Source organism: Neofelis nebulosa, chromosome 1 (assembly GCF_028018385.1).
Source record: "Neofelis nebulosa isolate mNeoNeb1 chromosome 1, mNeoNeb1.pri, whole genome shotgun sequence".
Lineage (NCBI taxonomy): Eukaryota > Metazoa > Chordata > Mammalia > Carnivora > Felidae > Neofelis > Neofelis nebulosa.
The window spans coordinates 21,804,295-21,820,530 of NC_080782.1; the positions used below are offsets into that span (position 1 = coordinate 21,804,295).

General features: G+C 33.3%; 1 protein-coding gene across 2 annotated transcripts in view; it reads right to left on the reverse strand.

The window, feature by feature from the left end:
- The window catches only part of CDH9 (cadherin 9), a 143,499-nt gene that overhangs the window by 28,010 nt on the left and 99,253 nt on the right, over positions 1-16,236 (reverse strand). For both annotated transcript variants that reach the window (XM_058716365.1, XM_058716373.1), the window contains exons 3-5: positions 7,691-7,985; positions 816-935; positions 59-226 (exon numbers count right to left, since the gene is read on the reverse strand). In XM_058716365.1, coding sequence (XP_058572348.1) covers positions 59-226; positions 816-935; positions 7,691-7,985 — 583 coding nt within the window. The remainder of the gene's footprint in view (positions 1-58; positions 227-815; positions 936-7,690; positions 7,986-16,236) is intronic.

Here is a 16,236-nt window from a genome sequence, read left to right on the forward strand (position 1 = left end):
CCTATTCGTAGTGTGTTGGAGAAGGCTTCCTACACGAGAGAAATAAAACCTTCCTTACTCTGGGGAAATCGTGGAGGATTGTTGTTGACATCTGTCAGAGTGATGTTTACGGTGGTGGTTCCAGAAAGGCCTCCCATCTGGCCGCCCATGTCTTTGGCTTGTATAACCACTTGGTACTGTTCTCTATTTTCTCTGCTCATGTCTGGTAGTGCAGTTTTTATTATGCCTTTTAGAAAAAGTAGACAAATATTTTACAATTTAATCACTGAGTTCTAAGATTAACCTATGCAAGATCTATTTTATAGAAGTTCATCATAACAAACAGCCAAAAAGCTGGTGTACCTAACTGTATGAAATCCATAACCAATTTAATGTAATGGACAGAACAGACAGAATTCTTCCACTGGCTATTGTACAGGGAATGAGCTTGGCTAAATCAATTTAATTATATTTTTTGATTTAAAAAAATTAACTTCATTAAAAAATATTCAGATGAATAAGCTTACTTAATTTGATGATTTTCACATTCTTTCTGTTTTGAGTATTTCCTAGGACTCAAAAAGTGCTAAATCTCAAATTTTGTATTTGGTGTCGTAAATTTAAACTCTGTAGATAATAGTCTAAAAGGATAACAGTTCAAATAATCTATTTAAATAATATGAAATTTGCTTTTATTTCCATGGAATAACTATGGGGAATAAGTGGAAGCATGATACTGAATCAATAGCTCTTAAAATACAGAAAAATCTATAATTGTGCATCCGGATGTATTACATAATGAGATGAGAAAGAAACCAAGTATGAAAGGCTATTACCTGATTCTGGGTCCACGGAAAAATATGGCTGTCCTTGCAGTATGCTGTAGACCACTTTCGCACTGTTTCCATAGTTGGCATCATCTGCATCTGTTGCGGTCACTTGTATGACAGACGTACCTACACGAATCCCACCCACCCAAACAAAGATACTTAAATACTTCTAACTTTGAAACGGTCTTTCCGAAAAAGTATTGCTGGTGGGTCATGTGGTGTGTTAGATGATGGTACATGTTCAGAGAAATGTGTTGAAATGATGCTGCCTCAAAAAAACAACAACCACAAAAAACAAAACACTTCTCTTTTTTCATTTTTTTAAAAATTAAATACCCCATAATTTTATTGTTTGAGCTATCTGAGAAAAAAATCAGCAACCTATTTTATCACAAAAATGAATATAATGAGACAAATGCACTGCACTTTTAGTTGACCAAAAATATTGTGAGGAACAATTTTTCTCTGAGTACAATGTGCATGCAATTTTCAATTAATGCATTTCTTGCTTACTGGAAATGTATATTCAAAGATAAAACCAGTATTGGTAACATCCAGGTTGCTTTTTACTCTGATAAATTAAATGTATATTATACATAGAATAAAAAATAGAGGGACCCTGTTTTCATGGGGAAAAAAGGGCATAAAATTGACCTGTAATTTTGTGTGTGTGTGTAAGATATAAATGATTATTAAGCATCTGGGCCTCCCTTTAAAATATAGTTAACATAGTCATATATGATTATATCTATTGATAGGCTACATATTATTTGCTGCACATAAGTAAATCAGTAGATATTTCCCCCAAATTAAGTATAGATTTTGTCACATGCAATACTATAATTTAACACTACTCTGTTTAATTTTATTTTCTGAAACTTAAACCACTGACTTTTAACTTTATCACAATTTTTTATATTTAAAAGATAAAAAGGTTTTAAAGGGGCTAAACATAATGCAGTATATTAATGGGCTTTTCTGATATCTCACTAATCGCTATAAAGATTCAAAGCATGGTTGTAAAACTACTATTGATTAAAGCCTACCATGTATCCCTTGGGCAAAATGAGTTTGTATGACATTTTCTAGTATACTACATAGAATTTTCCGAAGTTTGACTCTGATTCTACCTAGATTGTGAAATTCTTTAGGACAGGGCAAATTCCATATTGGCCATATCACTTACTTTAAAACCCCCATACGTTACACACTCAGAACTGGTCTAATTTAGTTGTAATGAATGTTTCTCAAAATTTGCATGTATATGCTTAAAAATTATTAATTGTATGTTAAGATTATACTAACAGCTCATTTCCCATCAATGTATCTGAATACTAACACAGGAATCTAGCAGCATTCGTTTTTATGGGTTTTTTTCAAAATTAATTAGCATAGAAAACTTGAGTTCTTTCTCTTGAGGCCTCTGTTTCCTCAGCTGCAACAGAATTGATATGTTCTGTAAGAAGACACAGTACAACTCACTCGTCCATCCCAGGGGTACTCCTTTGTCATTTAAAGAACACTCACTCATGTCCTAGCCAGACCAAGGCAAAAATAATAGTTATATTATAATATAATATGTATAATACAATAGAATACAATAATGTTTATAAGTTCAACTAAAGTGTTTTTCTGACTTATATGAATTTTTAAATATAATTTTATGTGAACATATATTAGTGAGAATAATAATTATTTTCATACTTGAGGATTATTTGAATCATGAATTATTAAGTGTAATCAGTATTCTAAATGTAAGTAGTGAATTCATCAATTTCATGACCGGTATTTTCCTAACCAGTTTCATTTTTCTTTTACTGTGGGTATAATTTCATAGTGGAAACAGGTAAAAACACTTCTCTATACCTTTTGACACTTTTAATAATGTATTTTGCTGTTAAATTTGTTTTCTATTGTTTGCTTTTTATTGTAGGTATGTGATCTTTGAACATATCCAAAAATACTTGACCTAAAAAAGAAAAAAATAATTCAATCTAAATAATAAAAATAAATTTTGTAATGTAACTAAAATGTTAAAAACACTCATATAAACTACGATCTGTTCTTGTAGAATCATGGTAATGATTAGGAATGCTGATAAACACTGAAAAACACTGACAGCTTAATACTATGATATTTATAATAGCAGAATGAAAAAAGAGAAGTACCTAATGTGTTGGACATTAGGGAATGGAGAGTTGTACTTTTTTTTTTTTTTCATAAACGCAGTGACTTATTATCAGTTAGTACTATTTAGCAATAAAATTAGAAGGTGGTTTTTATGTTTTTTGTACCAATTTCGTAAATATGTGTTTATAAAGATGAATTAAAAGATTTTGATTTTTATCTCCCTCTGAATTTTCTGAAACACTTATAATTTTCATTTGCTCTCAAATAATCTAAATATTTTACTTTTATATTAAACAAAGATTAAAAAATTATAGTGAAGCTTAAATGACAAATGTATCATATGACATGACATTTGTCATATCATGATAAATTTATTTGCAGGCTTTGTCCTGTATGATGTAATCTCTCCAAAGGCAGGGGCCTGTCTGGTCTTATTCAGATTTTAACTGAAGCCCAGCATGGTTTCCAGCAGAAAGTCATAATGAGAATGTACGTTTATAGACTGTAAGGTAGACGAGGCAGAATACCCAGCCCTTAATTTGTATGATTACTTTATTCTTATGATTAGCATAAGATATAGGCCTTGAGACATATAGAAGTGGCTCATGGTCACCTGGTAGGTGACAGAGATGGGATGCATCCTAGACAATCTGAGGAAGGAAACAGCACTCTAAATTCTTTACTAAGTGGCTTGTCTGGCATTATGGCTGTGATTAGACACGTTATTGAATCCACAGGTAGTGACTGCTAAGAAAGGGCTTGGGTTAAGTCATAAAGAGTTCATTGATGAGTTATATGTGCCAACTGTGAAAACTGCAAAAGGATTTCTTGTTGAAGTGATGGTGTTGGAGAGGAACTGGGTAAGTTTTTGAGAGACCAGTATGGTGAACTACCCAGTCAATGAGAAAAAAGTTGGGCTCTGCTATAAATATTAAAATCAATGCATCCCATTTGCCTTCATTATATATCCTTAAATATTGTCCAGATTATGTGTTCTGATCAGAAGATGCAATGCATTTAAAATTTCAACAATTAATTAGAGTCATTTAATTTTAACTAAAAAATGATTCTGAGCAACACAATGGAATGTAGCATATGGTTTTGATAGAAGGAAGTAGGGGCAGAGATATAGAGCAAGGAGAGGAGTTGGTGTGAGAGAAACAGGAGACACAATTCGGACAAAAATAAATAGGAAGAAAGGGACAGTATCGAGGAGACCATTAGGGGGTATATTGGGGAGAAGGATAGGATAATAATAAAGAAATTTCATTTTATTTTAGAAGACTTTATTTACCCCCCCAAAGTTAATGGTAGTAGTTTTTTTAGCTCTGGTTTAAGTGAAAATCACTAATATAAGGAAGATAATATTAGAATTAAATGACTGTGCATTACTTCATTTATAGAAGCACTTTTTGTTGTCTGATTATGCATGGGCTTTAACTATTAGTTTAAGATCATCCTTTAGTTTTCTCTGCAATTGGTTATTTATATCAGTAAAAGCATAGAAATAACATCTACAAAATTATAGTGAGTTAATATTTATTTTCCCTTAAAACAGGATTACTTATGACAAAAGAACCATATAATTTAAAAATATAAAATTTATAGACTTTATTTAGACATGTTTTATATATTAACAGGTCTAAAATCTTTTTTTTTTTTAATTTTTTTTTTCAACGTTTATTTTATTTTTTTGGGACAGAGAGAGACAGAGCATGAACGGGGGAGGGACAGAGAGAGAGGGAGACACAGAATCGGAAACAGGCTCCAGGCTCTGAGCCATCAGCCCAGAGCCTGACGTGGGGCTCGAACTCACGGACCGTGAGATCGTGAACAGGTCTAAAATCTTAATGCAAAATGCACTCACTCCCTTTCCTCTTATTTGGATTTAATTTTAATGAGGGGGCATTTGAATTAGATAAAAACTTAAAAAAATGTTGCTTTTGAGGAATTACTAAGAATCTAATAAAATTGGAAGTATTCCAAACTATGTTTTTCATAATAAGCATAACTATTTTACAGTGGGGACAAATAGTAAGGCATTAAAATTATCCAGCTTTCCCTGCATTTATTAAACATTGTTTTTCTGTTTACAATAGTATAGTAATAAATTATGTTTTGGGGCAAGCCAGTTCAATTCTTTTGGGCTCATTTTTACTTATTTATTAAAATAAGTGCTTAAATCAAATGTAGTGTCTTCCATGTGTGTGTATAATATGTACATTTATATTTAAAACTAGATATACATACGAAGTCTATTGTTGGGCCAAACAGGAAGCAATTAATACAGTGATGTCAATCTTAGTACTAATAATAACTATCCTCCATAAATAGGATCAAGATCTATCTGTAACTTTTAAATCCTCTTTTATTAATATGAAAAGCTGCAACCAGAGCCATACATCTCTATGTTGTTGTTGTTGTTGTTGTTGTGTTTCTGTTTTGTTGGAATTCTAGGCACAGAGGCAATAAAATTGACAATTACCCAAATTCTCACTTAAAAAAAATAATGTTTATTTATTTTTGAGAGAGAAAGAGAGACAGAGCAGGGGAGGGGTAGAGAGTGAGGGAGACATAGAATCTGAAGCAGGCTCCAGGTTGTGATCTGTCAGCACAGAGCCCGACGTGGGGCTTGAACTCACAGACTGCGAGATCATGACCTGAGCCAAAGATAGCTGCTTAACCAACTGAGCCACCCAGGTACCCCACCAAATACGCATTTTTAAGGCTGCAACAATAAGAAATTGTGCTGCCCGTAATTTAAAGTTTATATAAATATAGATTGCCTTACAGGAAGGGCTTTTTGCACAAAATAATCTATAAGCCTTCTTCCATGTATAAACTTATATATTCTATATTTTATGGTATGGAATGAGCAAAGATTTTTTTAAATAAAATATACAAGTGCTTACTCTAGTCCTGATATTATTACGTATTTGATAAATATTAATGTAACCTAGATGAGATAGAATATGTTTGAATTAGATAAATGATTGGAATATACAGAATAAGAGATAATATTCCATTAAATAGCACAAAATAATATGGGAGAAAATGCAGGTATCTGAGTTTAAATATAAATAGTCTCTGATAAATAAGTATTCTGGTTTTTAAAATGAGTTAATTGAGTTAATTCTTTGAAAACTTTAAAAGTTATTCAACTATAAATCAGTTATTATCAAAATGTGTCTTATTCAAATATCTGTCATCCGAATTATACTTTTTATTCCTGTATGTATATCAAATCTATTTCCAGAAGGATAAGTGACAGTTTTTGTACTATTTGTCAAAATACCTGGTAAAATAACATATATGCAGGATAAAAAATAATGTGTTATAAAGGTTAAAGGGTGTTACCAGAAAACCAAACTACTTTAGAATACTCATCAACAGGCAGTTGAAATGGAAAGTATGATTTTAGATGTATCTTCATCTCAAATATAAGCCCATAAAGACATCATCATATGTATCTACATTATCCCACTGGTCGACCTATATGGATCAGTCCAGTACTTCCACGGATCTATACCAAGCTAACATATTTTAAAATATTAAAGAAAACACAGCAACTCATATTTCATCCTAGGCTGTATGATTTCCTAGGACTTCTGTCTAATTTGATAATTCTCTTTCATATTATTGGAATGAATACCTAAAAGATAAGAGAACTGCCTCTTTTCTCAGATGGATGAGATTTCATTTGAGGTGAAAAGAAATAACTTCTTTGCAAACCCCTGGTTCTTCTGTCTAGATGACACACATAGTTAAGAAACATTTTATATCATTTCACTCAGCAAAGGTGGTTATAATTTTGTTTTCATCATAAAAAACTATTTTAGACTGAAACATGTACTAATTATAATAATGTCAAAGTTAATCAATGAACAATGATTTTGAAATAATATCCAACTACATAGTATCAAATTTTGAAAATCAGTTGTGCATATTTTGGATACTATAGCAAGTTTATATCACTTCTTTCTAAATATGTAATGACTTAATAGTTCTTATTTTAAGACATCTAAACATACACATACAGATAAATTACATAATAACAAATGTTTTTTTAAAATTGTAGGCAGCCCTAAAAAATGAAACAATTATTTTCAGTTTGCATGATAAACTATTATTTGGTAGTAGAACACAACTAAAATAATATTAAAAGGCTTGGAATATTGTTATTAGGCTACCAGGTTATTTGATCTTAATTCAGCTGCTTAATCATTCAGAATCCTGGCTCCTAATTAACAGAATGGGGATTTAAAGTTCTATTTCCCATGCTTTCCACATGAAGTGGTTTCAATGATCAAATGAGATGATCAAAAGAAATTTGTCAAATGCGAGTATTAGTTGTTATGCAAAATAATGCAAGCAAAACTGTCCAAAACTGCTGACACTATTTGATATCCCTTTTTTATTTCAAGCAGAAATACATTCATCTTGACTGCTATTTGAATAGCAGTTTTGGAGAGGTGAAGGTGTTGGTAGAAATGCAATGGAATAACTGCTCTCATTAATCATATTGTTAGATCATATTTTTAGATATCATTTTAGGTATAAGGTACACCATAGCAGGAATCATTGAAATATATACAATTGAAAATAATTAGAAGTGAGACAGTTAAAACTAAATAGTAGTTTTCAGTTTAGTTCTCATCTTGAAAGAACCATATATGGTAACTGTATGTCCATAATTATTACCTTAGCAAACAAATAAAAATGTTAGTTTACATGGATTAACATATACCTACCGACTCCAGACATTTCAGGAACACTGGCAGTGTATAAGTCTTTTGTGAATTTTGGTTCATTGTCATTGATATCATGGATTTTAATAATAAATTCAGATTCCGGCTCCACCTGCCGCCCAGTCTTTCTGTCTATAGCCTTGGCACGAAGAATGTATAGGGATTTTTCTTCTCTGTCTAATTTCTTTGCAGCATGAATATCTCCTGTATTTTCATCTATAACGAACAGACTGCCAGCCCCATCTCCTGTTAATATGTATTTTAAATTTCCATCTCCTTTATCTTGGTCAGTGTGAAGCTTCAGAGAGGCAGAAAAGAAAAGTTCTATAAATACATGCATTGCTATTACAGAAAAAAATTAATTTTGGCACATATCAACTCTTCACATAATGTCATTAAACAACAATCACAGTTGTTATCTTAATTTTCAGGTGAGAATACTAAACATTCCAGTTTTATCATTCTCAAAAATTTTAAATAATTACATCTGTACATCATAGGGGACTAAATTTACAATGAAATAAAAATGAATAATATATCTTTTGAAACACAGTGTTGAATGATTCAAAGATTTAAACTGTGACACATTAACAAGAAAAAACAAAACATCCATAAACCTAGAGCTTGAGTATAAAATAGTGACATACTCCTGGTTACATTTAATATCACTAAACTAAGAGATGATGTGAGACGTTTTGAACTTTTCATGATAAGTTTAGAATATATACCATAACTGCAAACTGATTTTACCTCTCGTCAGTAAAATATTTGTAGATTCAGAGGCTCTGTCTTCAGAGAAACCAGAGGGATGGAATTTTATTTCAAAGATTCTTCTCTATATGATTTTGGGAGAGTACACTTTCAACCAGGATATCCTTTGTTTGTTTGTTTGTTTGTTTGTTTGTTTGGAAATTGAGATGTTTTATAGACTTCTTTAAAATTCAATTGATATAAAAAACACAGGGCTTTTCCACTGGCCGTATACATATTTTTTCATAAATTATTTTTCTTCTGATACATAACCAACTAAAAAATAGACTTTTTAATGTAGGAGACAGTCTACTGAGTACTTAAAACAGACAAACAGATCATGTATTCACAGAAATTTAGAATTGGAAAAAATCTTGACATTTTTTCAAACCTAACACTGTTCTGAAACTTGAGTCTTAACTAGCCTGTCCCCTAGAAGACAACTATGTTGTCTTCTATCATATATCCCAAAATTCCCATTACTTCCTGGCTCCACCTATTTCTGTGTCCCATTCTATCTTTGAATTATTTGACTTTTTAAATAGTTTTTTTATGGTAGCCAAAATAAGAAACTTGGGATGCATATTTTACTCTTCTTTACTTTTAATCTCAATGCCAAAATAATCATATGCAGTCTTCTCTGAAACCCCTTCCCGACCCATCTATATGTCTCCATCCTATGGCTATCACCCTGGTTTTGTCCTGCATCGTATCTTATCTGGACCACTGTAGCAATCTCCTAATTAATGTCTGCCACCCCTCACAGTCTACTCCAAAGAGTTTTCCATTATAAAGGTGATTTTCTTTTCTTTTTTAAAATAATTTTTAAAAATGTTTATTTATTTTTGTGAGAGAGAGAGAGCATGATCAGGGGAGGAGCAGAGAGAGAAAGAGACAGAGGATCCAAAGTGGGCTCTGTACTGACAGCCTGATATGGAGCTCGAACTCACTAACCTTGAGATCATGATGTGAGCTGAAGTTGGACACTTAACCAACTGAGCCATGCAGGTGCCCCAGGGAGGTGATATTTCAATGTCACAAATCTGGTCATGTTACCTCTTAGCTTAAAAATCTTCCACAAGGTACAGTGCAAGAGAAACATAAATCTAAAGTCTTACAAACCTGGGTTATACTCATGCAAATTTTTGTGTTCTATTGGGCAAATGTGTGTGTGTGTGTATGTGTGCATGTGTGTTTAATCTAAGCCTGTTCTATTAAAAAGACATAATATTCTTTACAAAAATAATCTTTACTTTTATTATTCTAATTTTTTGGACTCTATCGCCTTATTTATACATCTTCCATAATCTTATCCTCATCTCTAGATACATCACTGCCACCTGTACCCACTTCGTTACCATTCTGTATCAACCAATTATATTGTTTTGCCTTGTTCTATCTTCTTCATTTCTCAGAGAATACTGTTCCAGTTTTTATTCTTGATGTTTGCATATTTTCCTCTTACCCTTTAACACCCTTTCTCTTCTCTGCATTGTCTCCTAATTAAACATTTATCATATCTCATTTAAAATCAGGATGACTTTTCCTACTCTCTAGATTAGAATACATATGCCAGCTCTGTAGTTACAAAGCATATTTCATTGTCCTATCGTGATATTCACCACATTTGGTGAAATTATTTATTGTGCCCACTAAACTGTAAAATTCCAAAGAGAACGATTGATATTATTCTTTTAAATTGCTAGGATTTCATTGAAGGTGACAAAAATATGGAAAGACATTCCATGCTCATGGATTGGAAGAACAAATATTATTGAAATGTCTATACTACCCAAAACAATCTACACATTTAATGCAATCTCTATCAAAATACCAATAGCATTTTTCATAGAGCTAGAAAAACAATCTAAAAATTTGTATGGAACCACAAAACACCCTGAATAACTAAAGCAACCTTGAATAAGAAAAGCAAATCTGGAGGCATCACAATTCTGGACTTCAAGTTATATGATAAAGGTGTAGTAAAACATTATGGTACTGGCACAAAAATAGACATATAAATCAATGGAACAGAATAGAAAACCCAGAAATGAAGCCACAGCTATATGGTCAGTTAATCTTTAACAAAGCAGGAAAGAATATCCAATGGGTAAAATACAGTGTCTTCAACAAATGGTGTTGGGAAAACTGGACAGCAAAATGCAAAAGAATGAAGCTAGACAACTTTCTTACACCATACATAAAAATATTGAAAATGGATTAAGGCCCTAAATATGAGACCTGAAACCATAAAAATCCTAGAGGAGAACACAGGCAGTAACTTCTTTACATGGGCCATAGAAGTTGCTATGATACGTCACTAGAGGCAAGGGAAACAAAAGCAAACATGAACTAGTGGAGCTTTATTAAGATCAAAAGCTTCTGCACAATGAAGGAAACAATCGACAAAACTAAAAAGCAGCCTACAGAATGGGAGAAAAGATATTTGCAAATGACATCTGCGATAAAGGGTTAATATGCAATATATATAAAAAACTCTACACCCCCCCCAAAATAATCCAATTAAAATCAGCAGAAGACACGAATAGACATCTTCCCAAAGAAGACATACAGATAACTAACAGACACATGAAAAGATGCTCAACATCACTGATCATCAGGGAAATACAAATCAAAACTACAATGAGATATCATCTCACACCTATCAGAATGGCTAAAATCAACAACACAGGAAACAACAGGTGTTGGCGAAGATGCAGAGAAAGGAGAACCCTCTTGCACTGCTGGTGGGAATGAAAACTGGTGCAGTCACTCTGGAAAACAGCATGGAGTTTCCTCAAAAAGCTAAAGTAGAGCCATCCTACAATCCAGCAACTGCCTACTAGGTATTTACCCAAAGGATACAAAAATACTAATTTGAGGGAATACATGCACTCTGAAATTTAAAGCAGCGTGATCAATAATAGCCAAATTATGGAAAAAGCCCAAATGTTCATGTCTATTGATGAATGGATAAAGAAGTGACATATATAATATATGTATGTGTGTGTGTGTGTGTGTGTGTGTGTACTCACACACACACACACACATAGTTATATAGTTATAGTTATATATAAAATATTACACAGCCATAAAAAGAATAAAATCTTGCCATTTGCAACAATGTGGATAGAGCTAGAGAGTATTATGCTGAGCAAAATAAGTCAGTTATAGAAAGACAAATACCATATGATTTCACTCATTTGTAGAATTTAAGAAACAAAACAAAAGAACATGGGTGAGGTGTGGGGGAAAGAAAGGAAAGCCAAAAAACAGACTCTTAACTGTAAGGAACAAAGTGATGGTTACCAGAGGGGAAGTGGGTGGGGGGGATGGATGAAATAGGTGATAGGGATTAAGGAGGGCACTGTGTTGAGAATAGGGTGTTGTATGTAAGAGTTGAATCACTAAATTCTAATCCTGAAGCTAACATTACACTGTATGTTATCTAATTGGAAATTAAATCAAAACTGGAGAAAAACAACGTCAATGGAAATTTTACATATATACACATGAATACAAAGTATTTTTTATTTTTTTGTATATCATTCCTTTTTAGTTTTCCATGTATTTAACATAATTCCAATATGTCAACCTAAAAAAAATAGCCAGGTATTTTATTAGAAAAATGAGTTTATTCAGGAAGAGAAGAAGAACTCTATCAGGACAAGCAAACTGTGGCAAGCTATAGGCAAATCTGAGAAAAAGTGACGGTCAGCTTTTGTTAGGTTTTAGGAGGAAATTGAGGAAGATTGTTTTTTAAACAAAAGTTCATTGGAGAAGAACAAAATTTTGAGGTTGTGGCTGCTTCTCATTGGCTGCAAGTGCTGATTAGTGTACTGTTGCTGGGGCAGGGAGAGATCTTCCTTCTTTTTGCAGGTTATGTAGGCTGCAACCAGTGGTACATTGGGATATATACTTATATTTATATTTATATTATATTTATATTCATATATTCATATTCATATTCATGTTTATTTATTTTGAAAGAGAGCGAGAGCACAAACGGGGGAGAGGCAGAGAGAAGGAGAGACAGAATCCCAAGCAGCCTATGCACCATCAGAGCAGAGCCTGATGTGGGACTTTAACTCATGAACTGTGAGATTATGACTTAAGTAGAGATCAAGAGTAAGATGCTTAACCCACTGGGCCACCCAGCTGCCCCAGGAGTTATATTTTTTTTATCTTACTTAGATTCAAATACCAATGGAAACCACTCACTTTTCAAACATTTCTCCTCATTTAAAGTATTTTGAAGGCTGAAAAAATATTCAGACAAACATGGTAATCATAATCACTACAATTTTCTGTGAATGATTTTATATTTGATTTTAAAAATTTCAAGGAAACTTCAGTATTAAAATTATGCTGCTTGGACTGAATATGGTGTCCAGAGAGAAATTAAAATAGTAATGGAACTACAAAATTTTCAGAATAAGTTTGTGGTCTGAAAATATTGAATTTTAATTACAAAATGCAATATTTGCAACAGAATTATATTTTAGTCATCCCTATATTGAAATCATAATTTAGGTTTACATCCTATTCCTATCCGTTCTAATGTCTGCCATGATATTTTATGTGTACTCTTTATTCTCTTAATTTAAAATGCCATAATAAAATAAAATAAACTACCATTTTAAAAGAATTATGTCACATAAAATCAAGCATATATTTTAAAGCAGTGTCTTTAATTTACAATTTCATTTTAAGAACGAAAACACAATATTTATTATTTGGTGTAATCTAACAAAAAACAAAAGATGCTATATTAAAATACTGGATTTTTCCATCATGTACATTATTAATTTTCGATTACACACAGAGTTGATAGAAATCAATAGCAAAACCTATTATAACGTAAGTATAATATCTTCTATATGGAATCAACACTCAGCAATTTTATAGGATCAATGAAAATAAAGTAGAAATCTTATGACTATTGCTTATCTATTATAGAACCAAGCCCACATAAAATTCCTGAAGAAATATGAGTACCAAAATATAGTTATTTTCTTCAGATCTCAATGTACCAAGTAGTCCTCCCTCCCTGGAAATAACTTATTTGCCTCTTTTAAACTTGAATAAAACCATGATAGCACAATAAATCCTAAATAATGTTTTAAAATGCTAGCTATTATTGTCCAACAGTATCATGTTTTGTACAAAATCAACAGTATCATAATTTTGCCAGCTACAGTTGTTTTTAGAAATTTGAAAAATTTAAATGTACATGCAAAATAAGCTAAAAATTTAAATTATATAGATGCGTATATAGATAGGAAGAAGTCTACCAAGTTCTCCCTTGATCTATAAAAGCAGAAGAGTTCAAGATCAAAAAAACGAAAGGCTAACTTGAAGGTAAAAACAAGGAAGTCATGACTCCTCAGTCCATCCCCAGACTTGAGCCAGTTAACAGACCCAGACCCTTTGAATGAAAGGGATGCTCAAGTCTTCTTGAGGAAGGTCCCCAGTACATGCCTGAACATTCATACTATTAGTCTTTCTCCTGGCCTTCCGCAAATGGGCTTATGCCTTTTACCAAGTTAACTGTGTGCTGGATAAAAAGGAAGCAATCAGACACCTGAGGAGTCCTGGACACAAGCTCTGAATTCTCACTGACTCCAGGAAACCCAAATCAGTGTGATCTGCCAACCAGAGTAGAGGTATGAGGAAGTCAGGTGATTGATGGAGTTTTGCCTGACATCTGTCTAATAGTGGGCCCAGTGGGATCCTAAATCCATTCTGTAGTAAAAGATAAATTGCTGTATCTTCCCCATCCTCCAACCAAAACAGAAGCCCAATACTTCGTGGTCTTTGGAGGTAGAGTATTTTTCATTTGGATATGTTATTTCTGTCCATTTACTGAAACACCTGAAAAGCTGCTAGTTTTGAGTGTGGCCCAGCACCTGAGAAGATAGGATGATTTGGTCTGTGTATACAAGTCAGTCTCTTTCCTCAGCCAGTTTTGTCATTTCCTAATGGGCTCATGAACAAAGCGGCCATGGTGGCAGGAGTGGAAGTTATACATGGGTTTAACAACTTGAACATCCACTGACTAAGAACCATCTGGCTACAGTTACTGTTGAATGCCCAATGTGCAAGCAGTAGAGACCAACATTGAGCCTCCAATATGGTGCCATTTCCTTGGGTGATCATCCAGCTTCCTGGTAACTAGTCAATTACACGGGAATGCTTCCATCCTGAAAGGTATGATGCTGTTATTTTGTTTTGTTTTGTTTTAAGCTTATTTATTTATTTCGAGAGATACAGAGAGCATGAGCAGGAAAGGGGCAAAGAGTGACAAGAATAGAGAGAATCCCAAGCAGGTTCTACGCTGCCAACACAGAGCCTGACATGGGGCTCGAACTCACAAGACTGTGAGATCATGACCTGAGCTAAAGCCAAGAGTTGGACATTTAACCTACTGAGCTACCCAGGTGCGTTGGGACAATGTTTTTTTTTTTTAATTATTATTACTACTATTATTACTCCTGGAATAGACACTTACACTGGATATGTATTTGCCTTCCCTGCACACAGTGATTCTGCCAAAATTACCATCCATAGACTTACAGCATGTCTTAATGGTATTCCATACAGTATTAGTTCTGATCAAGCAAATCACTTCACAGTGAAACAAGTGCAACAATAAGTAAATACTCTTGGGATTCACTGGTCTTACCGTGGTCCATCGTCCACACCATCCTGAAGCAGCTGATTTGGCACAATGATGGAATGACCTTTAGAAGACTCTGTTACTATGACAGCTAGGTGCTGATGCCTTGCAGAGCTGGGGTGAGTTTATCTTGAAGGCTACATATGCTCTGAATCAGCATCCAACAAATGGTGTTGTTTCAGGATTCACAGGTCCAAGAATTAAGGAGTGGAAATGGGAGAGGCATCTTTCACTATTACCCCTAGTAACCCACCAGCAAAATTTTTATTCCCTGTTCCTGAGACCTTATGCTATGCTGGCCTAGAGTTCTTAGTTCTAGAGAGATGGGGAAATTTTTCCACCAGGAGACAAAAAAATAATTTCATTGAATTGCAAGCTAAGATTGTTGGACTCCTCATGCCTCTAAATCAATAGGCAAATAATAGAGTTATTGTATTGCCAAGGTGATTGGTTCTGACTATAATGGGGAAATGGAGGCAAGGAGCAGTACTTGGAATACAAGAGATCCCTTAGAGTGTCTCTTAGTATTACTATGCCCTGTGATTAAGATCAATGAAAAACTACAGCAACCCAGTCCATAAAAGACTACTAGTGTTCCAGACCCTTCAGGAATCAAGGTCTGAATCACCCCGCCAGAGAAAGAGCCATAACCAGATTAGGTGATTCCTGAAGGCAAAGGGAATACAGAATGCGTAGTGGAGGAAAGCAGTTACAAATACCAGTTATTTGTTAGTTACAGAATGTGTCTAGTTATAGAATGACTCATTGTCATGAGTACTTACTCCTTATTTTGTTATGAATACAGTGTGTTTTTTATAAAGAAATTTCTTTGTTTTTTTCCTATCTTTTTCCTTTATCATGTAACATAAGATACATGAACTTGTTATCACAGTATTTAAATATTATTAATTTTATGTTATTGTATTTATGTTACAAGATACCAAGGAGAAAAATACACATCACTAAAGGACTATACCTCTTCTGGAAAGGGGTTAATGTAATCCCAGTTGTGTGCAGAATAGTTGTATTCTGTTAGGCAGAATTATGACCTTGTTATTGTCTTTCTTTGAGATTAGCATGACTTAAGGAGATATGTGTGAGTGCCAAGTTAAGAAGAAGT